The following is a 21,381-nucleotide window of genomic DNA, read 5'->3' on the forward strand; positions in this document are numbered from 1 at the left end:
GTGATGCAGATCATGGCACGGACCCCGGGGCAGCCACACAGGGTGGGGAAGAGCGGCTCTTTCTGTTCTGGGCTCCCACGATTTTGGTTACAAAGAGTTAAAACAGAAAATAAAGGTCACTTGGCCAGCTCCTGCCACCTCCTCTGAATGGGCCTCCCCAGAGGGACAGGAACGGATCACAGGCAGCCTTCGAAGGAAATGAGGCTGCTTTGCCTCACTCTGCGTGGTGTTATTGCCACCGGTGTGGCGTGGACATTAAACACATCTGTGAGCAGGTGACAGAGGGGGGCACTAAATGCCCCGGGCCGGGCCCTGGGTCCCCTGCCCCCCAGGAGCCCTCCAAGTAGTCCACTCAAGTGGAATCAAGTTGCGAATGTTGATTCCAAGCCAGCTCGCAGCTCTCGACACGGCCCTGGAGCGCGCACGACAAGCTGGCCGCACGGAAAACACAGGCAACGACAAGACTTCCAGCCCAGAGCAAGAACGCTCTCCGGCTGCTGCTGGGAGGCAGCAACGGCCCCCAGAAAACAGTCTTGAGGCCTGTAACATACACGTGCCACATTTTTAAAATGATAAAATCTCAAGCACATCACTTTGTGAGCTTTTGATTTTATTAGAGATGTACTCTAAGAACAGTCGAGAAGCCGTGCTTGGGATGCAGTGGGTCACATCACCGGTTCCACAAAGATCTTCCAGAGCTCCTGCAGCAAACAGAGAAAGCGGGGGTTCCTGAGGGGTGCAAAGGAGACCTCGCGATGTCAGAGAGGCAAGTGATTCACCACGGAGGACAGCGCACAGCACACGAGCTGCCCCAAGGGTGGGGAGCGCCTCCTGATTCTGTCGCTCTGCCTCGCCACGGGAGAGTGAGGAGCTGGACGGACGAGAGGACGTCACAGAATCAAGATGGGCCAGAAGAGGGTCAGCCAGCCACCGCTTTCCCGTTTGGGGAGCTCTAAAGTGCCATGCCCCGTGGCCGCTGACTTTCCGGGCCACGTGCCTCTCCTCCTACCGCGGGCAGGCGGAGAAGGTGCAAACACACACAGCTCCCGGTGGAAACCCTGGACACCCGGCGTCCTCGCGGGCAGAGGACGGTTGGCCGTCTGTGGGGGGCGGCCCGGAGGCAGCGGAGCCAGAAACCCAAGGTGGCTCCTCACGTGCGGCAACCACACGGATTCAGCGCTGTGCTTGCTGGGCGGGCTCCCTGTTGGCCCTCCTCCCTCCCGTCCTCCTCAGAACTACACCTGGTCTCCACGCACCCGGAGAAGGGGCACCCACAGCCAACAGGCAAGGAGAATAAAAGAGATTAATCCCGGACCTTTGGACTGCAGCTCCCAGTTACGTAAGTGATTATTATCAAGGGTAATTTTGACTTCTCAGATTTCCTCCATGAGGGGGATTTAAAGCTGTAACAGGAAGCGGCTGGGCCCCAGCTCTGTGGCTGCCTGGCGGGGTGACTTACCTGGTCTCGGCATCAACTGAGGCCAGGGAGGAAGGAGCTCGGCCTGGTACCCGGCCCGTGTACCGCTACTGGGAGGCTTCCTCAGAGGCCTAGTCTGATGGACCCAGCGGGCCTGGTCGGAAGGGCCACTGGCAATTAGACAAGCCTGCCCAGTCTGGGAGGCCAGCCCATGTCCATGGCGAAGGTGTGGCCTCCAGCACTGGGGCTCCTGCATGAGAACCCCACCACGTGTCCCCCGGCGGACTTCCTGCACCCCAGCCGCCTCCTGTGCTTGGCCCACTTCCTCTGCAGCAGGAACTGCCCGCAGGGAAAGAGCGCCCTGTAAGTCCAGGGCGACAGACGGCCCGCAGGCCCACGTGCAGACACGGTGGCCCCTCAGGATGGGGAGACCCCATCGCCGTCTTTGGTGCTAGCCGCCCCTCTGCCCTGGCAGCACCGGGGTGCGGCGCCCGCGTGTGGGGGCCCTGGGTCCGCGGCGTCGCGCACAGCAGTGACAGCCCGCACCTACCAGCTGCTGGATGCGCTCGTAAACCAGGAGCTGCGGGAAGGAGGCCTCCACCCGCTCCACCGCGAAGCGCAGCCGGCCGTCCGCGAGCCCCTCCAGCCGCCGCAGCCAGGAGCGGAAGTGGTCGTACGCCTCGCATGTGACGTCCAGGTGTCTGAGTGTGAAGTTCAGCCTGCAAACAGGCAGGCAACACACACTCACCTCGCCTTCCCGCCGCCTCCCTGACCTCACTCCCCACCGGTGGATCTTCACCGCGCGCCTACTGGTGCTGAGCACTGGGCGCGCTTCCTTCCCGAATCTGCAGGGGAGCCCGGGAGGTGGTTCCACTTCACAGACGCGGGAACCGGGGCTCAGGGAAGTTGAGTCAGGTGCCTGAGATACCACCGCCAGACAGACGGGCCCCGCCCTGGACTCTTCAAAGTGGAGCAGGAGGCAGACACAGAACACCGTGGGCTGGCTTCCCCACTTCCCCAGCACAGAATCTGCGCGTGGGGTGCCCCCGGCTGCATATGTGACCAAAGGACGAAGGGCAGGGGCCTCAGAGCAGTGGGCGCCGAAGGCTGCCGGGAGGGGGTGGGCCAGGGCCACTTCAAATGGGTCCTTCCAGAGCCCTCCCGGCCCAGCTGCTCGGCCATTTCTCCACCCCAACCTGCAACACGATGCAACCTGAAACTCAAATTCTTTGCTTCTTTCCCTTTGCTTCCCCACATCTTTTACTAAGAAGAATTTCCAACAGTGTGATGGACGGCCCCACTTGCACCACCACCAGCTCACAGCCGCTGAGGACCCTCGCACACCCAGAATGGATTATTAAATAGCTAAGGCCAGCCACTACAGCATTTCTCCCGCAAAGATGGACACAAGCATCTCAAAAACATAAAGCCTCTTCTGTTTCTTTGTTTCACCTAAAACAAATCTAATGATAATTCTTTATCATTCCAACATTCAGTTGGGGTTCAACTTTTCCTGACGGTCTCGCGTTCTCCCTGGGTGGTCTATAAAACCAGTCTCCAAATGAGATCCACATGCTGTCAGTGGTCACGTGTGCCTCAAAGGGGCTCCTCGACATTTTAGAAATGAACAATATGCCCAGATGGATGGTGTGGACACAGCCATGGTCATTTCCATAGGGCGGATTTCTAGATGCCGGACTGCTGGCTCACTAAGTACGTTTGGTTTCACGGCTTTTTTTTTTTCTTTTTAAGATTTTATTTTTAGGCAATCTCTGCACCCAACATGGAGCTCGAACTCACAACCCTGAGATCAAGAGTGGCAGGCTCCACTGACTGAGCCAGCCAGGCACCCAGGTTTTATGGCTTTTGCTACATATCCTGAATTGCCTTCAGAAAAGTTGTGGGCTAGGGGCCCCTGGGTGGCTCAGCTGGTTGCGTGTCCAACTTCGGCTCAGGTCATGATCTCACGGTTCGTGAGTTCAAGCCCCACATCGGGCTGGTGGCTGTCAGCACGGAGCCTGCTTCCGACCCTCTGTCCCTCGCTCTCTGCCCCTCGCCCGCTTGTGCTCTCTCAAAAATAAATACACATTAAAAAAAAAAAAAAAGGACAAGTTATGGTCTACCACATGATCGGAGAAAACCGTGTGAAAGGTGTCTGCTTGTACCATGAAATGCCACTCCCTCAGCGGGAGCCCCAGGGCTTCCGGGTGGAGGGGTCCGTCTGCATCGGAGGAGGACAGACGGACAGAGGCCTGGGGTGCTGAGGAGACAGACGGCATCCTGGAGGGGACGTTCAGAGAGATAGGCCCTGGACAGCGTGGTGGCCACGTGTCCATGGTGCAGCTACGTTCAAGGGCTTGTCTGCTCGCAGACCAGCGTGACAGGCTCCCTGGCGCCCCTCAGCCTTCCTCTCCACCGGCAGGGCGGGGGCGGCCACAGGCACACACAGGGCCGGGGGATGACACGAGATCACATGTGGGAGGGCAGCATGGGCTGGCACACGGCAGGGGCTCCGTGCGTGCACGTTGGGACGGCGTGGACAGGAGCGCACTCCAAGGGGGGCGCGGAGCTCACCGCTTCTCCACAGACAGAATGGCCGTGCAGGCGTTCTGCAGCTTGTGAGCGAGGCGGGACAGGGTTTTAAACAGAGCGTCGGTTAGGTCATCATCGTAAAACACTGTGGGGAAGGAAACGGGCATGAGGGGAAAACCCACCACCACGGGCAGATCTGCCCCTGGGAGGACCCCCGGCACTGCACTGCGTCCCTAGAAACGTGCCCCCGCGACGGTGCTCAGGCTGGAAACCGCAGGCGGGCACGGCGGGCGACTGGGGGCTGGGAGGGCTCTGCGGAGGAGGGGTGGGGGCACCGCTGCGACCAGGACGCCTCACCTTCGGCCGCAAGCAGGATGGTGGTGTGGCTGTACAGGTCAGAGACATCCTCCTGCGACCAGCTGAAGGGGACCTCCGGGTCTGTGAAAGAGGAGAGGCCACTCTGTGCACGGCCCTTCCCCCGTGGGCCAGCCGGGAGCGGCGGGCACCAGCAGGCAGGGCTGCACCCGGCAACGGCACGCGTGGCTGCCAGGGGTCTGCCTCCCCACCGAGGGGCGGGCACTGCTGCCCCGTGAACTGCTGTGCGGCCCTGAGGAGGGTGCTTCCCCTCCCAGGGCATCACACAGGAGTGGGCGTTACTAGACATGCCCTCAAGGGCGGCTGGGGAGCTCTGGGGCCATGGGCAGACCCTCGGCACGCAATGACTCTCCCACCTGACACCTGACGGGAAAGGACACTTTGCACACAGCAGGCAGTTCACACAAGCATGTAGGTCTGACACAGCCCGGGTGATCAATTCAGAAAACTCCCCCACCGGGGGGCCCTGCCCTTAGGACAGGACAGAGTGCCGTGTGTGAGGCTGCTTCCCAGCCCTGGGCAGGTGCTCAGCCCTGAGCGCCAGGCCTCACCTGTAGCTCAGGGGCCACTGTGCCTACTGTACGGGGACGCTCCCAGTCTGAGTGACAGAGTGGGTGGAAGGTGCCAGGAGCGGCCATCATCAGCCGACGGAGAGAAGTGGCCGTGGGCCGAGAGGCTGTGGCACAGCCGGGAGCCTGCAGCTCAGCCCAGGCCACAGGGAGCTAGGACAAGCGGCCGTGAGTCCGCTGGGACGGGGGTGGGGGGCGCACCTGTGCACAGGTCGTCGCGGAGCCAGTCCAGTTCTTTGACCTTAACCACACCGCCTGCAAGAGCAAAACCAGGCAGAACGTCCAGACTTTCGTAACAGTCGGGGAAGAAGATAAGCCTTCCCATCCTACGCCGAAATCCCTCCATCCAGCACGGATCCCTTGGCCAGCACGGAGCGCCAAGCATCAGGTCTGGCACCGGACACGGGGAAAACAAAGGTGTATGAGACGTGTCCCTGTCCTCGGGGACCGGCAGCCCAGGAGAGACTGGGGGGTGGGCACACACCAACAAGGCAGGGGTCAGGGCACTGTGATGAGGACAAGCCGAGCACAGGAGGGAGAGAGGAGCTCAGGTGTCAGGCGGGGGGTGTCAGGGAAGGCTCCAAAGAAGGTGAGTCACACCTGCCCCTCCCCTTCCACCCTTGTTGACTAGGCATTCGACAAACAATGTGACGGGGATCAGGCAGGCCCCGTGGCCCAGCAGGGTGTCACCCAGTCACACACAGGTCAAAATGCAGTGGTTCGAGGAGAAGCCAGGCTCTGGTAGGGAGCTGGGACCTTGTCTGCAGGTCTGAGCATGATTAGGGGCAGCAGCACGAAGGCCAGGGGGGAGCCTCAGACAGGCCAGGGTGACCAGAATGGAGGGAGCCCTGTGAGGCAGGCGTCGCAGACGGCAGGGCCAGACCCCAGCGAGATCCGGGACAAGCAGAGGGGTCCAGTGTGCACTCAGACAGCAGTGGAAGACCTGGAGGGCCTGAGGCCCATGGGCTGGAGCGGCCGGACAGTGGGAGAGCGCCCCCAGCTGCTCGGGAAGGGTCTGCACGTACAGTCAGGGGAGGGTGGCCGCTGCTTCCGTCACATGAACTGGATTCTGCAGGTGGTGGGGGGGGGGGCGGGGGGGGGGGGGCGGGACGGTCTGGGCAGAGGGAGGAACTTGTGACATGAGTGCTCTGCTTGCCAGTGAGGCAGTCAGTGGAAAAGGGAGGGGGAGCAGGCAGAGGCCAGACCACGAGGGCTGGGAGGCAGAGGGGCTCAGACTTCACCCTTGAAGCTTTTTCACTTTTTCACAGGGGACTTAAGGGGTCAGACTTCCATCGTCACTCTAGATGCTTCCCGGAGGACACCTTGGGCGGGCCACACAAGGAGCTGGGAGACCAGGTGGGGGCCACTGTGATGTCCAGAAGGGAGCGAGCTGAAGTGGGACATGGCAGGGGATGTAGGGAGGAGGACAGGGCGCGACGACGGAGTCATCAGACGGGAAGCTCTGGGAAGCCAGGGCGGTGCCCAGAAGGGCAGTGGCCAGACCCCATCTCCCAGTGTCACAGTACAAGGTGCTTGTCCCACCTGCCAGAGAACCCTCCCCCCAGCTGGAAGACCCACCGGGCCTCACCTCCAGCAGCAGTCAGGTGGCCATTGAGGGCAATATTTCGCTGGCACATGGCCAGGAGATCTGCGCCGACATCTGGAACAACAGAACGGCAGGCCGTAAGACCCCAGCCGTCACCACACTGTCATCCCCCGGTTTCTGCCTGGAAAGAGCTGGGACGACAGCATGGCTGCAGAGAGGCACCAGACGAGGAGGAGAGCGTCTCCCGTGTGCGCACTGCCACGGTTCGGTGTGCTCCCCGGGAGGCTCTTCTCGATGACCTTTCCCTTAGGGAAGAGTTGACGGTGCTGGAGGGGACGGACTCTGCGCGCTCCAGAGGGAAGGGGTGAGGCCTCGCAGTGCGGTTAGCGCGTGTGACACAGACGCGGGCGTTTGGATGCGACGAATTGAGACACACAGCGGGTTCCAACGAGCCGCGGGTGCCCTCCCGTGCGTGACTCGCCGTCACGGCCGCGCGCGTCCCGGGCCTCCCACTGCTCTGACCAGGTGGTGTCTCTCACCATTTCAGCAGAACCCAGGCACAGTCAGTGCATCCATCCCTGATGGGCACGGGGTGTGGGCATTTTACCAAAACTTACCAAGACCCTTAACATGCGTCAGGAGAACGCACGGGTGGAAGGCACCGAAGGCCGCGTGGTGACGCCTGCCTGGCCCCCAGACTCTGTCCCATCACTCACTATGGACTCAAGGAACGCGCAGAGCCTGGTTGTGGGGGAAGTGCCCTGCTCAGCACAGGGACACATCTGTCCCTTTCCCTGGGCCACTGGCTCAAGGGACTACTGCACACACCAGTCCAGCAGCTTGTCAGTGTTTAGGGCAGTTCTTGTCCAAATAGATCTCGTGTGGGATTCTGACACAGAAAATGGGACAGAAGAGACCAGCTGTGGCCGAGGGGGCGTGGTGGTAGACCAGAGGCCTGGGGCTGGCCCCCAATTTTCCCTCTGCCAGCTGCTGAGGGAGCTCTCACAACTCTGCTCCGTGGAAAACTCTGTTCCATGAACCACTGGCGCCCTCCCCACGCCCCACATGACAGTAGCTGTGTGTATGACCTGGGGCCAGCCACCCGACCTTAGCCTTAGTCTGCCCACCTGGACAGACTGGTGCTCGGCTCCCTGGCGAATGCCCGGGCTCACTGTGAAGGTACAAGCAGGTGCAGAAGCACGCGAGAGGCCGTGCAAACTGCAGCGTGCTGTCTAGAGGCAAGCTCTCTTCTCTGTGCCAGGAAACCTCCCTCTCAGGGGTAAGACAGCTTGGTCACGTCCTGTAATTGGGCACCAGGAACAGGGCAGAGCACCCGCGAGTGGCATTATGGCCCGACTCTGAGAAGCGCTCGCTGGCAACCGACACGAGACAGTGATGGAGCAAAGGCGGGGGCTGCCCTGTGGACTCCCGGCAGTGGCTGATGCAGAGTATCTGCCAGGCGTGCCCCGTCCCGGGCGACCCCCAACCTCCCTTTCCTGTCTCAGAAGTAAAAGATGGGCACCATGAGCAGGTGGCCAGGCATCAACGAGATGCAGACCACAGCAGCAGATGCCCCTTCCCGCCTAGCAGACGTGGAAGATGTCAGGCACAGCGACACTAGCTGATGAGCTACTGCTCTCTTACGAACTGGTTCCCACTCTCTGAAAGGGTGTGTGGGCCAGCGGGGAGCCGAGAGCATTGCTCCCGCGTCGAGCTGCCGGCGTCATCGCCGAACTATGGTTAAGTAAGACGTCATCACTGCGGGGAGGGGAGTGAGGGCTACACGGCATTTGCTGTAATATTTTCGCAGTTTCCACGCCAGTATAATATTATTGCAAGATAAAACACTGAAAGAGAAATCCCTTGGCAATGTGTAGCAAAAGCTTATAAAGGGTCACAGCTGCTTCTAGGAGTCCAGCCTGAGGACTATGAGACAATGGGGCACAAACGCGCTCACCACGGTGCAACGGACAACTGTGAAAAACACAAACAAACAAAAAAGACCAAAACGCATGGCAACCACCAAAATGCCCAGAGATAAATATTACCTGGTCATTAAAAGTCATACTTATAAATAATTTCTAATGACTTTGGAAAATGCTCTTGGAAAAATGCTTTTCAACATTTTTGGCAACACACAGCACAGAATACCCAGTCTGATCTCAGCTACTGGGAGTCTGATCTCAGTCTGGGAGTAGGTACGCTCCAAACAAACAATCAAACAAACAAACAAACAAACAAAAAAACCACGAGGGAAAAAACTGTGTAATGATCGCAAAGCTCCTTGCAGACAGCAACTTCATCTGTTCTATTCGCTCCTGGATCTCCTGCATCTAAGACCGTGTCTGGCATATCGCCGGCCAGAGCTCCATAAATTGCACACTGTTGAATGGATCTGGGGTTGGTAACAAAATGAGTAAATTGTATCTGCTGCCCTAAAAACCTTCCACAACAAGTAGGCAAGATTTCTACAACTGAGAAAAAAAGCGATAAACCCGTTTTCAAGCCTTATAAAAGGCATGCTCCTTGCGGTTTTCTGAGACGTCTGCTCTTTCCCAGGGTGATAGGGTGTGAGAGGAGGTTTCAGGGGGGTAGCTGGTGCCTCCTGGAGTGAGGGGTCCTGCACTGTGGGTGTGGCCGGAGAAAGCAGCAGAACGGGAGGGCAAAATCAACAGTGGCCAAGGCCCAATTCCCAGCCCCTCCTCCCTTTCTGATAGCACACTCCCTGCGAAGAGACGACGTCCCCACAGCCCGAGGTGGCGGGCTTACCTGTACAATATACCGTGCGTGCCACAGTGGCTGCAATGATGCTGGCCAGCCCCGTGCCCGCCCCGAGCTCCAGCACGGTGCGGCCCTGGAAGAGGTCCCGCTGAAAGAGGATGTAGTCTGCCAGGAGCAGGGCACCCCGCCACACCTGGAGGAGACACGGACCAGGAATGACAGGTGACGTGAGGCTCCGGGGAGACCCCACAGGGCCACAGGAAGTGGATGGGGCCTACCCACCTGCTTGCCAACATCCTCCAGGGGGGTGGCCATGGTGTGCTCTGGACAGGATGGAGACCAAAAGAGAAAGGGCCACTGTGAAAATGCAGACGGACAGAACACAGACAGACGAGGTGCATGGCATCTGCAAACACGGCCAGATGGGCACTGAAGTCGGGTGTGCTAGAGAGTGGCAGAAACACAGGCCACACAGCAGTCGGGGCGGAAGCGGGTGGGTGAGCGTCACTCACAGTGCAGGCCCTGAGGCTGCTCAGAAAACCGGGTGTCTCGGACCCACAGCCTGAAGACTAGGGTCACCGTGGGTCGTGGGCCCACCTCGTCCAACACGCACACAGCACTTCATGATGCTCGATAACTGCATGTTACATTACAACATACTCCTGTTGTCCTGATCAACTGTATGCTGGTAGGAGTCATAACACATTCCAAGTATTTAAAAAAAAAATTTTAACATTTATTTATTTTTGAGACACAGAGAGAGCATGAACAGGGGAGGGTCAGAGAAAGAGGGAGACACAGAATCCGAAGCAGGTTCCAGGCTCCGAGCTGTCAGCCCAGAGCCCGACGCGGGGCTCGAACCCACGGACCGCGAGATTGTGACCTGAGCCGAAGTTGGACGCTCAACCGACTGAGCCACCCGGGCGCCCCTCCAAGTATCTTCTTACACTTACAAGCACACCAAAAGTCAACAATGTAAGTTGGAGCTTATATCCTTTCTTAGGTGAACTATGATAAGAAGTCTTCTCAAGCGCAAAATATATCCAGCTAAAGTCGGTGGAGGCATGGGGGCGAGGGGGCGAGGGCAGAAACAGGAGACCAAAGGGCAAAAGGAAAATGGCAAATACCCTTGCTGTTAATCAGAGCTGGCTGTCGTATTTCTTAAAAATTTTTTTTTCAGGTTTATTCATTTTTCAGAGACAGAGAGATAGAGTGTGAGTGGGGGAGGGGCAGAGAGAGAGGGAGACAGAATCCGAAGCAGCCTCAGGCTCTGAGCGGTCAGCACAGAGCCTGACTCCCGGATGGCAAGATCATGACCTGAGCTGAAGCTGGACGCTTAACCAACTGAGCCACCCAGGTGCCCCGCGGCTGTCATATTTCTAAGCAAGATGGTGACAGCCACCAGAGGAAAACGCACACGGCACGCGCACAGGGGGGCATGCACACAGTGGGGCAGCTCCGTGTGACCGCCAGCCTTGCACAGATCAGACCACACGCTCACAACAGGAGCAGGGACCGAGGCCCATGGGGATGTGTCCCCACGCACCCTCCGTGAGGGTCTGCCCGAGGAGGTGAGGGGGTCCCCGCGCTCTCAGAGTGCCGGCATCTCAGGGAGTCCCATGAAAGCCGAGAGCCGTGCATATGAGCGGGGTCCAGAACAGAAGGCAACCTCTCTCGTGCTCAATCAAAGCGGCAGCCACCTTTCCCCAGACCAGGGGAGAGACTGGTCGTGTGCGCTCCTCCTGAGAACCGGGGCCGCTGCTCTGTGGGCTTCTCCAGGGTAAATGTGACCCAAGATTTTTGCCCAACGTGCAGACTTAAAATCTGATCCCTGAACGCATGACTGATGCGCTGCCTGGTGGCACCTTGGCTGGACAGGATACTGGTGGTTTGGGAGAGGCCATGTCTAGCCCCGACACGCACCCTTCAGGACTTCAGGCCACCAAAGCCTAACACGTACCCACCCACCAACAACAGAGTCCCTTCACTGAACACTGACTGGACAGATGCCCCCTGAGCCAGGCTAGGGGCCACCGAGGTTGTACCTGATCCTGACAACAGCCCTGTGAAGTAGCCATCACCACCCCACCTACAGACGAACACACTGAGGCCAATGTGCAGCACTGTGGTTGTAAAAGTTATGGAAAAAGCACCTTTTCTCTGAACCGGGCACCATGCCAAATGCTCTGAGAGCAATCTCTCATTTCACCCTCAAAACCACCAGGGGAATGGGCTTGGGTGCTATCTCACAGATGAGGAAAGGAGGCTGACAGAGGCGAAGCAGACGGCCTGAGGTCAGAGCTAGTAAGTGGTGGGCGTGCGGTTGGACCCAAAAGGGTGCCCAGGGACGCGGTGTAAAGAACAATGGGCAGGGGGACCCCTCTGGCAGGCTGAAGAACCTGGAACTGAGAGTGGCAGGGAAGAGGCTTCCCCGGGGTCCTGTTTCTGCAGCCCTGCTCCAGACCCTCGGTGTCGGCTGCCCCCGGCCTGCCCCCTCCCCAGTCTTCGCACCCCCACCATGCACCATCCCCTGGGTGCGGCCCGTCTTTCCTCCCGTGGGCCTCCTCCCATGCTGAGGACTATGCCCATGAGAAACTGGGCTTAGCAGATGGGCTGAGACAAAGTTTCAGAGTCTCGTCTATGTCTCTAGACCTGTGGGAACCTCCCTCTCTCTCAGCCAGCCTCCCTCCCTGCACTCAGAGCAGACCCCAGGGACTAAAGCTAACGATGTGACCAGGCACTGTGCTAAGAGCTCTTTGCGAGCCATCTCCTCGTTTTTCACAACTAGAAGTGGTTACACCCATCTTACAGATGAGGAAATAGAGTTTGGAGAGATTAAGGGAACATGGCCAAGGGAAGAGGCACGGGAGTCAGGAGCTGACAGCCTGAGTTCCAGCCCTGCCTCTTCCTCTTCTCTTTGGGTCTCAGTTTATCTATAAAGCAGAGAAAATGACCATAATTTACTTTGAACCTTGGGTCTGTGGATTCCTCGCAGGTCCATGGATAAAGTTTTTAAGTTTTTGACAATCCCTTGCAATGACCTGGAAACCATTCCTTTCCGTATTTTTTAATCGGCTTCTGAGGTGCGTCCACACCCTGAAAAAAATGACTTGGTTTATGGCTTGGAGGAAAAGGGTGGTCAGGAGACGGACATCAGCTTAGCATGTGCTCTGTACCAGGCCCCGTACAGACACTTACTGGGCATTATTTATTACATTATCATCAAAAGGCAGTATCCTGTTTTATAGGTGCAAAAACAGGCTCTGGGTGTGCAAGACACTTGTCAAAGATCACCGGGCTTGTGAGGGTGGTGGGGGGTCAAAGCCCAGCTCTGCCGGTTGCCAGAGTCCAAGACCTGGTCCCTTACGTCACAGTTGGAACAAGAGGTTACTGCTGGAAGCTAATTTAATTGCCTTGCACTCCCCTCCCTTGGGGCAGGTAGGACTGAATGACACTTGCTGAAAGGAAGGGACCCCACCATGAGGTCCGTGAGATGGACTGGCCGGGAACCTGGCCATACACTGGCCCTTAGCTGTGGGACTTTGTTCTCAGTTTGCAAGATGGTAAATTCTCAGCATGTTCAACACACACGCACGCCAGAGGCCGAACCCTCAGTATGAACAACCGAGTTGGCCACTCTGCTCAGGGAAGCCAATTAAGTGACGAGTGAGAGCAAAATGAGCCATCATGGCATTCCCCCCAACCCCCCTGCCAACAGCTCCCCAGAACAGAACTTTCCAATGTTCGGATCATGTGACATTGAGTAAGAACATAGGCTGTGGTGCAGACAGACCTAAGTGGGAATCGTCATCCTGCCACTGACTGGCTGTGTGACCTGGGGCAAGTTCCTCAACCTCTCTGAGCCTCAAATCTCACATCTGTGAAATGAGCATGCTCACCCCTGGAAAGGCTGTGAAGAATAGAGGTAATCCATGGAAAACATGGAGTAGGGTTCTGGTGTGAATTACACATCACCCCCAACGGAACGGTCTAGAACAGTCGGCCTCGTACCAAGCAGACACTCAGCAACTATGAGTCGTATGGCTGCGCGGATGGAGAAGAGCTGCTCTGCTTCTGAGAGGGCCCTAACTGACCCTCTGGCCCCAACCTGCACCGTTGCCAGGGGTTGTGGGACCCTGGATCTCAATGAACAGACTCAATTCAGAGTTCTTTTCCCCCAAAACAAGCAGTGTCGGGGTGGCAAGAGGCCTGGCTGTGGAGATGGACGATGTGGATTCAGAACCTCCTCACTGCCCCCCAGCTGCATGGCCTCAGCTTGTCACCTCCTATCTGTACACTCCCCCTGACCCTCAGAGCAGGGCTGTCAAGACTCCTTTTTACGAAGTGACGCAGATAAAATGTCTAAACACAACAGGTGTTTAACATCAGTGGCTCACTTCCGGCCCCAGCTCCCTACTGCTCCTGGCGTTTCTAATGTGCCCGCTTCCAAGATCTGAAATCCTGGTGTCATCAAGCCCCTGTGCCCAGCGGTGACCACGTGATGCTGCCCTGCATGCCTGCCAGAACTCATTCCGGCCCTTCTCCTGCCATGTCACCGCCTCCCCTTTCCCAGCTGGCCTCTAGCTCCCAGGCCGTCTGATTAGCCCACAAGCCTCCTCCAGATTAATTCTGGTCCACCTCCTTCTCCCCCCTGCCATGCTCCAGCTCCAGAATCTCCCATGGCTCCCTGTTGCTGGCCAAGTTTTCCACAAACTCTACCCTGACCCATGGCCCCAGCACACTGAGTTGGATCAGAACATCGACACAAGAGGGGTAAAAGCAGGGCTCCCGAGAGGAGGCGATGGCTAAGCTGATACACATAACAACTACCAATGTGTTAAGAAAGCAAAGGCTGGGGGCAGGCTCTCCAAAAGGGAGGTGGAGCACAGCAGAGGCCCGCAGCGAGAAAGCGCATAGAGGGGTGTGCGGTGCCTTGTGAGCTACGCCCAGTGGCCTGGACTGTACCCTGGGGGCAGTGGGGAGGGGACCTGTGTGTCCTGAACAGCTCCCCCTACTGGCAGCGGCACCACCTGCTCTCAGTTTCCGCGGAGCTGGCTCTGGTCCCTTGTCTGGTCCTACTGCACCCAGACTTGGGCCTGCACACAGAGCCCCCCACACACAGCCCACGCCCTGGGCCGTGATCAGCACTGCGGTGCGACCCACAGCGCAAACCGGACCTGCATTTACCTATTCTGACGATATCCCAGGGGCTGCTCTCTCGTGCTCCATCTGCCAGTGGGTCCTCTTCCTCCTGCGTTAGAATCGTGGGATGTACCTTGTCTCTCGGAGGCCCTGCTGGCTCGGGGTCCGAAGCAGTCGGTGGTCTCCTCTCCACGTCCAAATCCCCGTCTTCGTCCAGCCGAGTTCCCAGCCCCACCTGGCTGGTGGCGTCACTGTGGCCACTCCCTGGAGGGGGCCTGGCACTGCCCGGTCCGGATGGTGGTGTTTCCTCGGCGAGAAGAGCGCCACGACCATCACCCTCGGCCCCTGAGTCTGTCTGAGAGTCTCGGTTCCACAGAAGCTTGAACTGGGACAGGAAAACTGAAAGGCAAGACGAACACAAAAGGAGAGTGTCTCTGAGGTGTCTCCTCCTTCCAGAAAATCTTATTTCCACCCAGAGTTTTAAACGCCAGATGGAGGCATCCTAATGCCCGCAGCAAAGGCCCGCTGGACTCGGCCCAGATGCTGGGGCCACTGAGAGCAGTTACCATGTGATGAGCGTCTCCCGTGAAAACACTTAGCTCACATTATCTTAGCCCTCCCTGTTGCTATGAAGACAGTGGCACCAGCTCCATTTTCAAATGGGGAAACTGAGGCTTAGAGAAATTAAGTGGGTTGACAAGGCCCCACAGCTTTGGACATGGCTGAGGCAAGACTCAAACCCAGTCTGCTCATTCCTAAACTGATGCCCTTCACACTACACTGTTCCACCTCTTAAGATCTGGAGGACTGGGGGGGGAGGGGGGGGGTTGGGTGACTCTGCTGGTTAAGTGTCCGGCTTTGGCTCAGGTCATCATCTCACGGTTTATGCGTTTGAGCCCCACGTCAGGCTCTGTGCTGACAGCTTGGAGCCTGGAGCCTGCTTCGGATTCTGTGTCTCCCTCTCTCTCTGCCCCAACGCACTTGCATTCTATTTCTGTCTCTCTCAAAAATAAACATAAAAAAAAAAATTAAAAAAAAAAAAAAAAAAGAAAGGGGAGCACTGTACCCAAGGACAGGCTAATACAGGGAAATCAAAGCCAGGGAGGGTGGTCAGGGAGGACCTGTGTGAGGTGACACATGGAGTCAGACCTGGGAGGGAAGAACCTTCTGGGTAGAAAACCAGTGAGAGCCAAGGCACTGAGGGAGGAAGTGCGTGCAGCGCATAAAAGACGGAAAGGAGAAGAGAATGATCAGTGTGGACACACAGGCAAGGGCTGGGTCAGGCTGGGCCACATGGGCCAGGCTAAAGAGTTGACTGTATTCTAAGAGCAAGAGGGAGTCACTGGAGGGTCTACATCAGGTCACTGATGTGATATGCATTTTCAAAAGATCCCCCTTGGCTTTGGGGGAGAGGAGCAGGAGGAAGGTGTGCAGAGCAAACCCAGGGAGCCCGGGTGGGAGGAGCTGGAGGCGAACAAGTGATGCAGGGGGCCGATGAAGGGGGCCAGAATGCCTTGGTGGGGGCGCCACTGGGAGCCCCAGCCTATCTCCCTCCTGGACCACGGGCTCCCTGAGGGCAGGGCTTGGCTCATCCCCTACTGCACTCCCAGCATCAAGTCCTGGTGCCTCTCCCCCTCCACAAAGTAGGTGCTCAGGAAAGCACAGCTTACTCTACGAAAGAGGGCGCTAAAGTGGAGGTCATGCACCCCAGTGTTTATAGCAGTACTATCGACAACAGCCAAAGTATGGAAAAGAGCCCAAATGCCCATCAATGGATGAATGGATAAAGAAGATGTGGTACACGTACATGTACACACACACACACACACACACACACACACACGTATAATGGAGTATTACTCGGCAATCAAAAAGAATGAAATCTTGCCATGTACAACTACATGGATGGAATTGGAGGGTATTATGCTAAGTGAAATTAGTCCTCCAAAGACAAACATCATAAGACTTCACTCATATGAGGACTTTAAGAGACAAAACAGGTGAACATAAGGGAAGGGAAACAAAAATAATATAAAAACAGGGAGGGGGACAAAACAGAAGAGACTCTTAAATATGGTGGATAAACAGAGGGTTACTGGAGGGGTTGCAGGAAGGGGGATGGGCTAAATGGATAAGGGGCATTAAGGAATCTACTCCTGAAATCATTGTTGCACTATATGCTAACTAACTTGGAGATAAATTAAAAAAATAAAATTAAAAAAAAAAAAAAAGTGGAGTGAGGTTGGGGTGCCTGGGTGGCTCAGTTGGTTGAGCACCTTAACTCTTGATTTTGGCTCAGGTCATCTCAGTTTGTGGGATCTGGCCCTGTGTTGGGCTCTGTGCTTACAGTGTGGAGCCTGCTTGGGATTCTCTCTCTCTGTCCCTCCCCGGCTCACACACACACTCTCTCTCTCTCTCTCTCTCACTCACTCAATAAATAAATGCTTGAAAAAAAAAAAAAAAAAAGTGCAGTGAAAACAGCTGAACGATCCAATCTTCCCAATCTTCTCCCCAAAGAGAGGAGTAGGAGAAAACAAACAAAACGGGGTCCACAGGGTGCTGGGTCCCTCCGCACGCACCCTGGTCTTACCAGGCTGCCCCATGCCGTTCAGCCGCACCATGAGGTGTCTGTGGTTCGGGGTGTAGAGGTGGACGTCTGACAGCACAGTGTCACTTTTGAAGGTGACCTCGTCCATGGCCAGGGTGGGGGCCAGCTACCATGGCCGGGGTCCACGGGAATCATGGGACAGGAGCACCTGGAAGGCAAGACCAGGTCCTCAGGATGGCAGGTCTCAGAGGGGAACAGTGTGAATACTTAAATAGCTTTGCATTACCCCAGGAGAAAATGCTTCCTTTTGTAATTCTCTTCATTTTTCCTAAAGGAGAAAGTCTCACGGCCTTTGCAAGGGCCTTCGCGAGGGAAAAGATTCCAGCTAGAATTGTTTTATTTTGTTTGCACTGTGTTTGCACAGTAATCTTTTATTTATGGCAAGGGATCCGAATTTCCATGTATACTGATATCCTTCCCTTTTAATTTCCAACTCTTCTACTGTGAAAATTTTCAAACAGACTAGAAAGCTGAGGGCATAGCATGATAAACAGGCATATACCCGCTGCTTAGATCCAATGATCATCAACACCTTGTCATAAGAGGTCAAATGATCTACTGGGGTTTTTGCCCTCCTGAACTGAGAGTAAATTCTAGATATTTTACCTCTAAATTCCTCTACAGCATCTGTCCCCTAACACATGTTCTTACATTACCACAAGACCATTAGCAGATCTAAGATGATTAATTCCTTTGTATCATTTAAAACTCCATCCATAGTCAACTATCTCCGTTTCTCATGCAAATGTCTTTCATAGCTGGTTTTGCCTAAAACAGTATTGGATTTACAAAGTCAATTCAATTCGCGCTCTGCATTTATTTTCCCTTTACTTCTTTTTTTATTCTAGAAGTTGACCCTAGCTGTCCAAATGCCCTTCGTTGCTTTGAAACTTTCTTTTTAAATTTAAAAAAGAAAAAAAAAAAGAGTAGATGCAAAGGAAAAGCAACCAAGGGGCGCTCACTATACAGGTGATATGTAGATAGAGGAAATTATGCAGGTTAACACAGCAACAACTGAAGTCTGGAAAACCACGCCTGAGGCAAAGTGGCCAGAAGAGAAAGGCTCCCCCTCCAAACCGAGTGGTCCGCCTCATCAAAAAGCATCAAGCAGACCCATGTCTACACCCCAGTCTCCCACCTCGTGGTGATGAGACCTGGGGGAAATTACGTCACCTATCTGGACCTGCTTCTCCAGCTATATTCTCACTGTGCAGGGGTCCTGGGGCGTAAAGCACTGAGCATTGTCCGTGGTCCACAGCTGTTAGTTCCTTGTCCTGGGGGTGGTTTCAGGCCTTCGGCCCAAACCTGCCCATAACCCCCGACAGGACTGTTCCTTACCTGGCTTAGGTGTGTGCACTAGCTGTGTGTGTTAGGCATGTCATGAAACCTCTCAGGCCTCCATTTCCTCAACTGGAAAACGGGATGATTAACACAGGCTCTCCTTGCAATCTGAATGCACGTACTGTCACAATCTGAGCACGTGTAACAGAAGTTCCTCCGTTTAAGGACTTGACGTGGGGGAGCCGAAGTTTCACAAAAGTTTCCAAAAGTTGTTTCGGGAAAAAGCTGACACCTTGTTAAATTAGTCTCTATGCTGGCTCTTCCCACATGACAGTGTAAGCCAGGACAGAGCCAAGTGGGCTGTGAAGGGAGGCTGTGAAGCTAGTAAAATGATGCATGATTTCATGATGCCAGTGGAAGTTATGGAGGAGACATGCCCCATCCTCAGGCAGAAGCACTCAGCCAATGAGGACTGGAAAAGTTAGGCTGGATCCCAAAAAAGGACCGAAAGTCTTAAAGGTAGATGTGGCTCTCCCAGCACTGAAAGATGTCCTGGGGGAAACTGAGGACTTCCACCTATAGTTTTGGAAGAAAAAAAAAAAAGATCCCCTGTGACGATGCTGCGAAAAGTCAAACTTGAACCAAAGGATGCTGTTTCCTGCCATAGTGACATTTTGTTGGAAAAACGACATCCCACAAAGGAGCGTAATATTACAATTACACATCAGCTTTTCTTAAAGACGGACCAAAATAATACTCATATTCTTAAATGCTAGTTGAATTATCGGTTTTAAAAGCCGAATTACCCAGGATTCCTGGAAATGTGCCCTACAACTGAGAACCAGGAAGTGGAACCCCTTTAAAGGGCTTCTTCTAGAATCAGTTATGGGGGAATACATGTGTCTTGTACATACTTTGGGGCTTGTGTGAGGATTAAATGAGACGAGGATCAGTTTTAAGGTTTGGGTCAAATAAAGAACAAGACTAAGTATCAGTCATTATAGCAATAATCGTAATTCTTGACGAGCGTGCTTGGAGATGGAGAAAGGCAACAAGTTTTTCCATTTGGGAACAGCTGACTCGGAGTATCTGTCTGGGAATGCTACAAATGGATGTGCCTCGACCCGCTCTCCTCACTGGAGAGGAGGGAAAGGACACCCGCACTGCAGATGGGATCCCCTCCGACTTCCTTGGGGCTGCAGGTTCATCCCGCAGCACCTGCTGACAAGTGTGTCCTTGGCTCTTAACAGCTGTAGGGGCTAGACTAAGACGCCGTCATGGTTTCTACGGCGGTTCCCCAGTCAGGGTTACCCCCCAAAGCAGTTTGCTTTCTCTGACAGTAGGTGGCCAGGCGTGGGATAATACAGACCAGGGGTGAAGACGGGGAAGCTGGAGGGGCCACCGCCGAGAGTTGGGGTCAGGGGCCCCAGAGATCTCCTCCTCCCCCGGGGCTCTTTCCGTCCTGCCCTCCCTGAACCCCTTTCAAAAGTCATAGTTCGGCCTCGCTCTCCCTTCTTAATCCGGAACCGAAGGGGCTGCTTGGGCCCGGGACAGAAACTCACATGACAAGAGGGCTCCTTCTCCCTACACCCTTGCTCGGAAGGGAACAGAGACCGAGCGGACTTGGGCTTTAGGTCCATGGGAGCCCGGTCTCGAGGCCAGGCTCGCTGCCAGGAGGCTCCCTGCACTCCCCGCATCCGGCCGCCTCTCCCAGGAACTTACCCGCTGCGAGCACCAGGACGGAGTCCGGCTGAGCCTCCTCAACCCCGAGCTCAGGCGGCCGCCATAATAGGCGGCCTGCGCAGGCGCGGCCCCGCCTCCTCCGCGCGCGTCGGCGGGCGCCACGCCGTAACCACGCCCACCTGCTAGAGCTGCCCGGGCGAGGACTCTCGGGACCCTTCCTTAACCGGAAGCTGGTGGCCCTTGGTCCCTAGTACTTTGTCCCTTCTTCCATTCAGGAGGCCTGACACAGACCTGCCATGTTAGGCCATGAGGGTCCTACCTTAAGTTATGACCCAGTGGCAATCCTACGTTGGGGTCAACTCCTCCAGGAAGCCTTCCCTGAGTCCTCTTCCTCCAGCTTACATTGACCAGAGTCTGGGCTCTCCCAGTCCGCTATACTCCGCCTATCAGAGCATCTGTGACTCTGGTTGTCAAGACCTGTTTACCTGTTTCCCTCACAAGTTCTGAGTGCCTTGGGGGCAGAAGCAGCTGCTGGTTCACATCTGCAACTAAACTTCTCCCTATCTGGAAAGGATAATAGAATAATGCTTGTAAAGCAGTTAGCATCATCCTTGGCATGCTGTGAGTACCCAAGAAATGACAATTATAAGGTTTTTTTGAGAAGCTTTTATTTTTATTTTTAAAAATTTTATTTATTTATTTACTTACTACAAGTTTATTTATTTTTAGAGAGAGACAGCATAAGCAGGGGAGGGGCAGAGAGAGGGGGAGAGAGAGAATCCCAAGCAGGGTTCACACTATCAGCACAGAGCCCTATGTAGGGCTCGATCCCACAAACCGTGTGATCATGATCTGAGCAGAAACCAAGAGTTGGACACTTAACTGATTGAGTCACCCAGGCACCCCTTTAAATTTTATTTTTTTTTTTACATAAGTGTACTCTTAAATCTCCACCTTGTATTTCCCCCATCCCCCTCCCTCCCCTTTGGTAACCATCAGTTTGTTCTGTATAGTTGAGAGTCTGTTTCTTGGTTTCTCCCTTTGCTCATTTGTTTTGTTTCTTAAATTTCACATGAGTGAGATCATACGGTATTTGTCTTTCTCTGACCGACTTAATGCACTCAGCGTTATACTCTCCAGCTCTAACTGTGTCATTGCAAATGACAAGATTTCAGTCTTTTTAAAAGGCTGAATAATATTCCATAGTGTGTGTGTGTGTGTGTGTGTGTGTGTGTCAGAATGTATGTTTATATAAATACATATATTTATCATATCACATCTTTATCCATTCGTTGATCAATGAACACTTGGGCTGCTTCCATTGTTTGGCTATTGTAGATAATACTGCAATAAATACAGGGGTACATGCATCCCTTTGAATTAGTATTTTTGTATCCTTTGGGTAAATGCCCAGTAGGGCAATTACTGGATCATGGGGTTGTTCTATTTTTAACTTTTTGAGGAACTTCATGCTGTTTTCCATACGGGCTGCACCAGTTTGCATTCC

General features: G+C 55.0%; 1 protein-coding gene across 4 annotated transcripts; it reads right to left on the reverse strand.

The window, feature by feature from the left end:
• Nucleotides 1-589: 589 nt before the first annotated feature.
• On the reverse strand, nt 590-20,009 carry METTL22 (methyltransferase 22, Kin17 lysine). 4 transcript variants are annotated; one of them, XR_005785676.1, is made up of 12 exons: nt 19,914-20,009; nt 16,893-17,058; nt 14,348-14,701; nt 9,443-9,483; nt 9,209-9,353; nt 6,482-6,553; nt 5,095-5,148; nt 4,307-4,387; nt 3,992-4,094; nt 1,884-2,136; nt 1,460-1,842; nt 602-701 (listed from the first exon to the last, which is right to left on the reverse strand). XR_005785676.1 is itself a non-coding variant. In XM_040459073.1 (11 exons), the coding sequence occupies exons 2-11, from the start codon at nt 16,996-16,998 to the stop codon at nt 666-668; spliced, it is 1,161 nt and encodes a 386-aa protein (XP_040315007.1). In that variant the 5' UTR covers nt 16,999-17,058; nt 19,914-20,009; the 3' UTR covers nt 590-665. The 4 variants fall into 4 exon arrangements, 1 of the variants encoding a protein (XP_040315007.1); XR_005785677.1 differs by lacking the exon at nt 19,914-20,009 and adding an exon at nt 18,249-18,391; XM_040459073.1 differs by lacking the exon at nt 1,460-1,842 and having other exon boundaries at nt 590-701; nt 1,968-2,136.
• Nucleotides 20,010-21,381: the final 1,372 nt, after the last annotated feature.

This window comes from Herpailurus yagouaroundi, unplaced genomic scaffold (genome assembly GCF_014898765.1).
Source record: "Herpailurus yagouaroundi ecotype Mexico unplaced genomic scaffold, PumYag 222, whole genome shotgun sequence".
In the NCBI taxonomy this organism is placed as follows: Eukaryota; Metazoa; Chordata; class Mammalia; order Carnivora; family Felidae; genus Herpailurus; species Herpailurus yagouaroundi.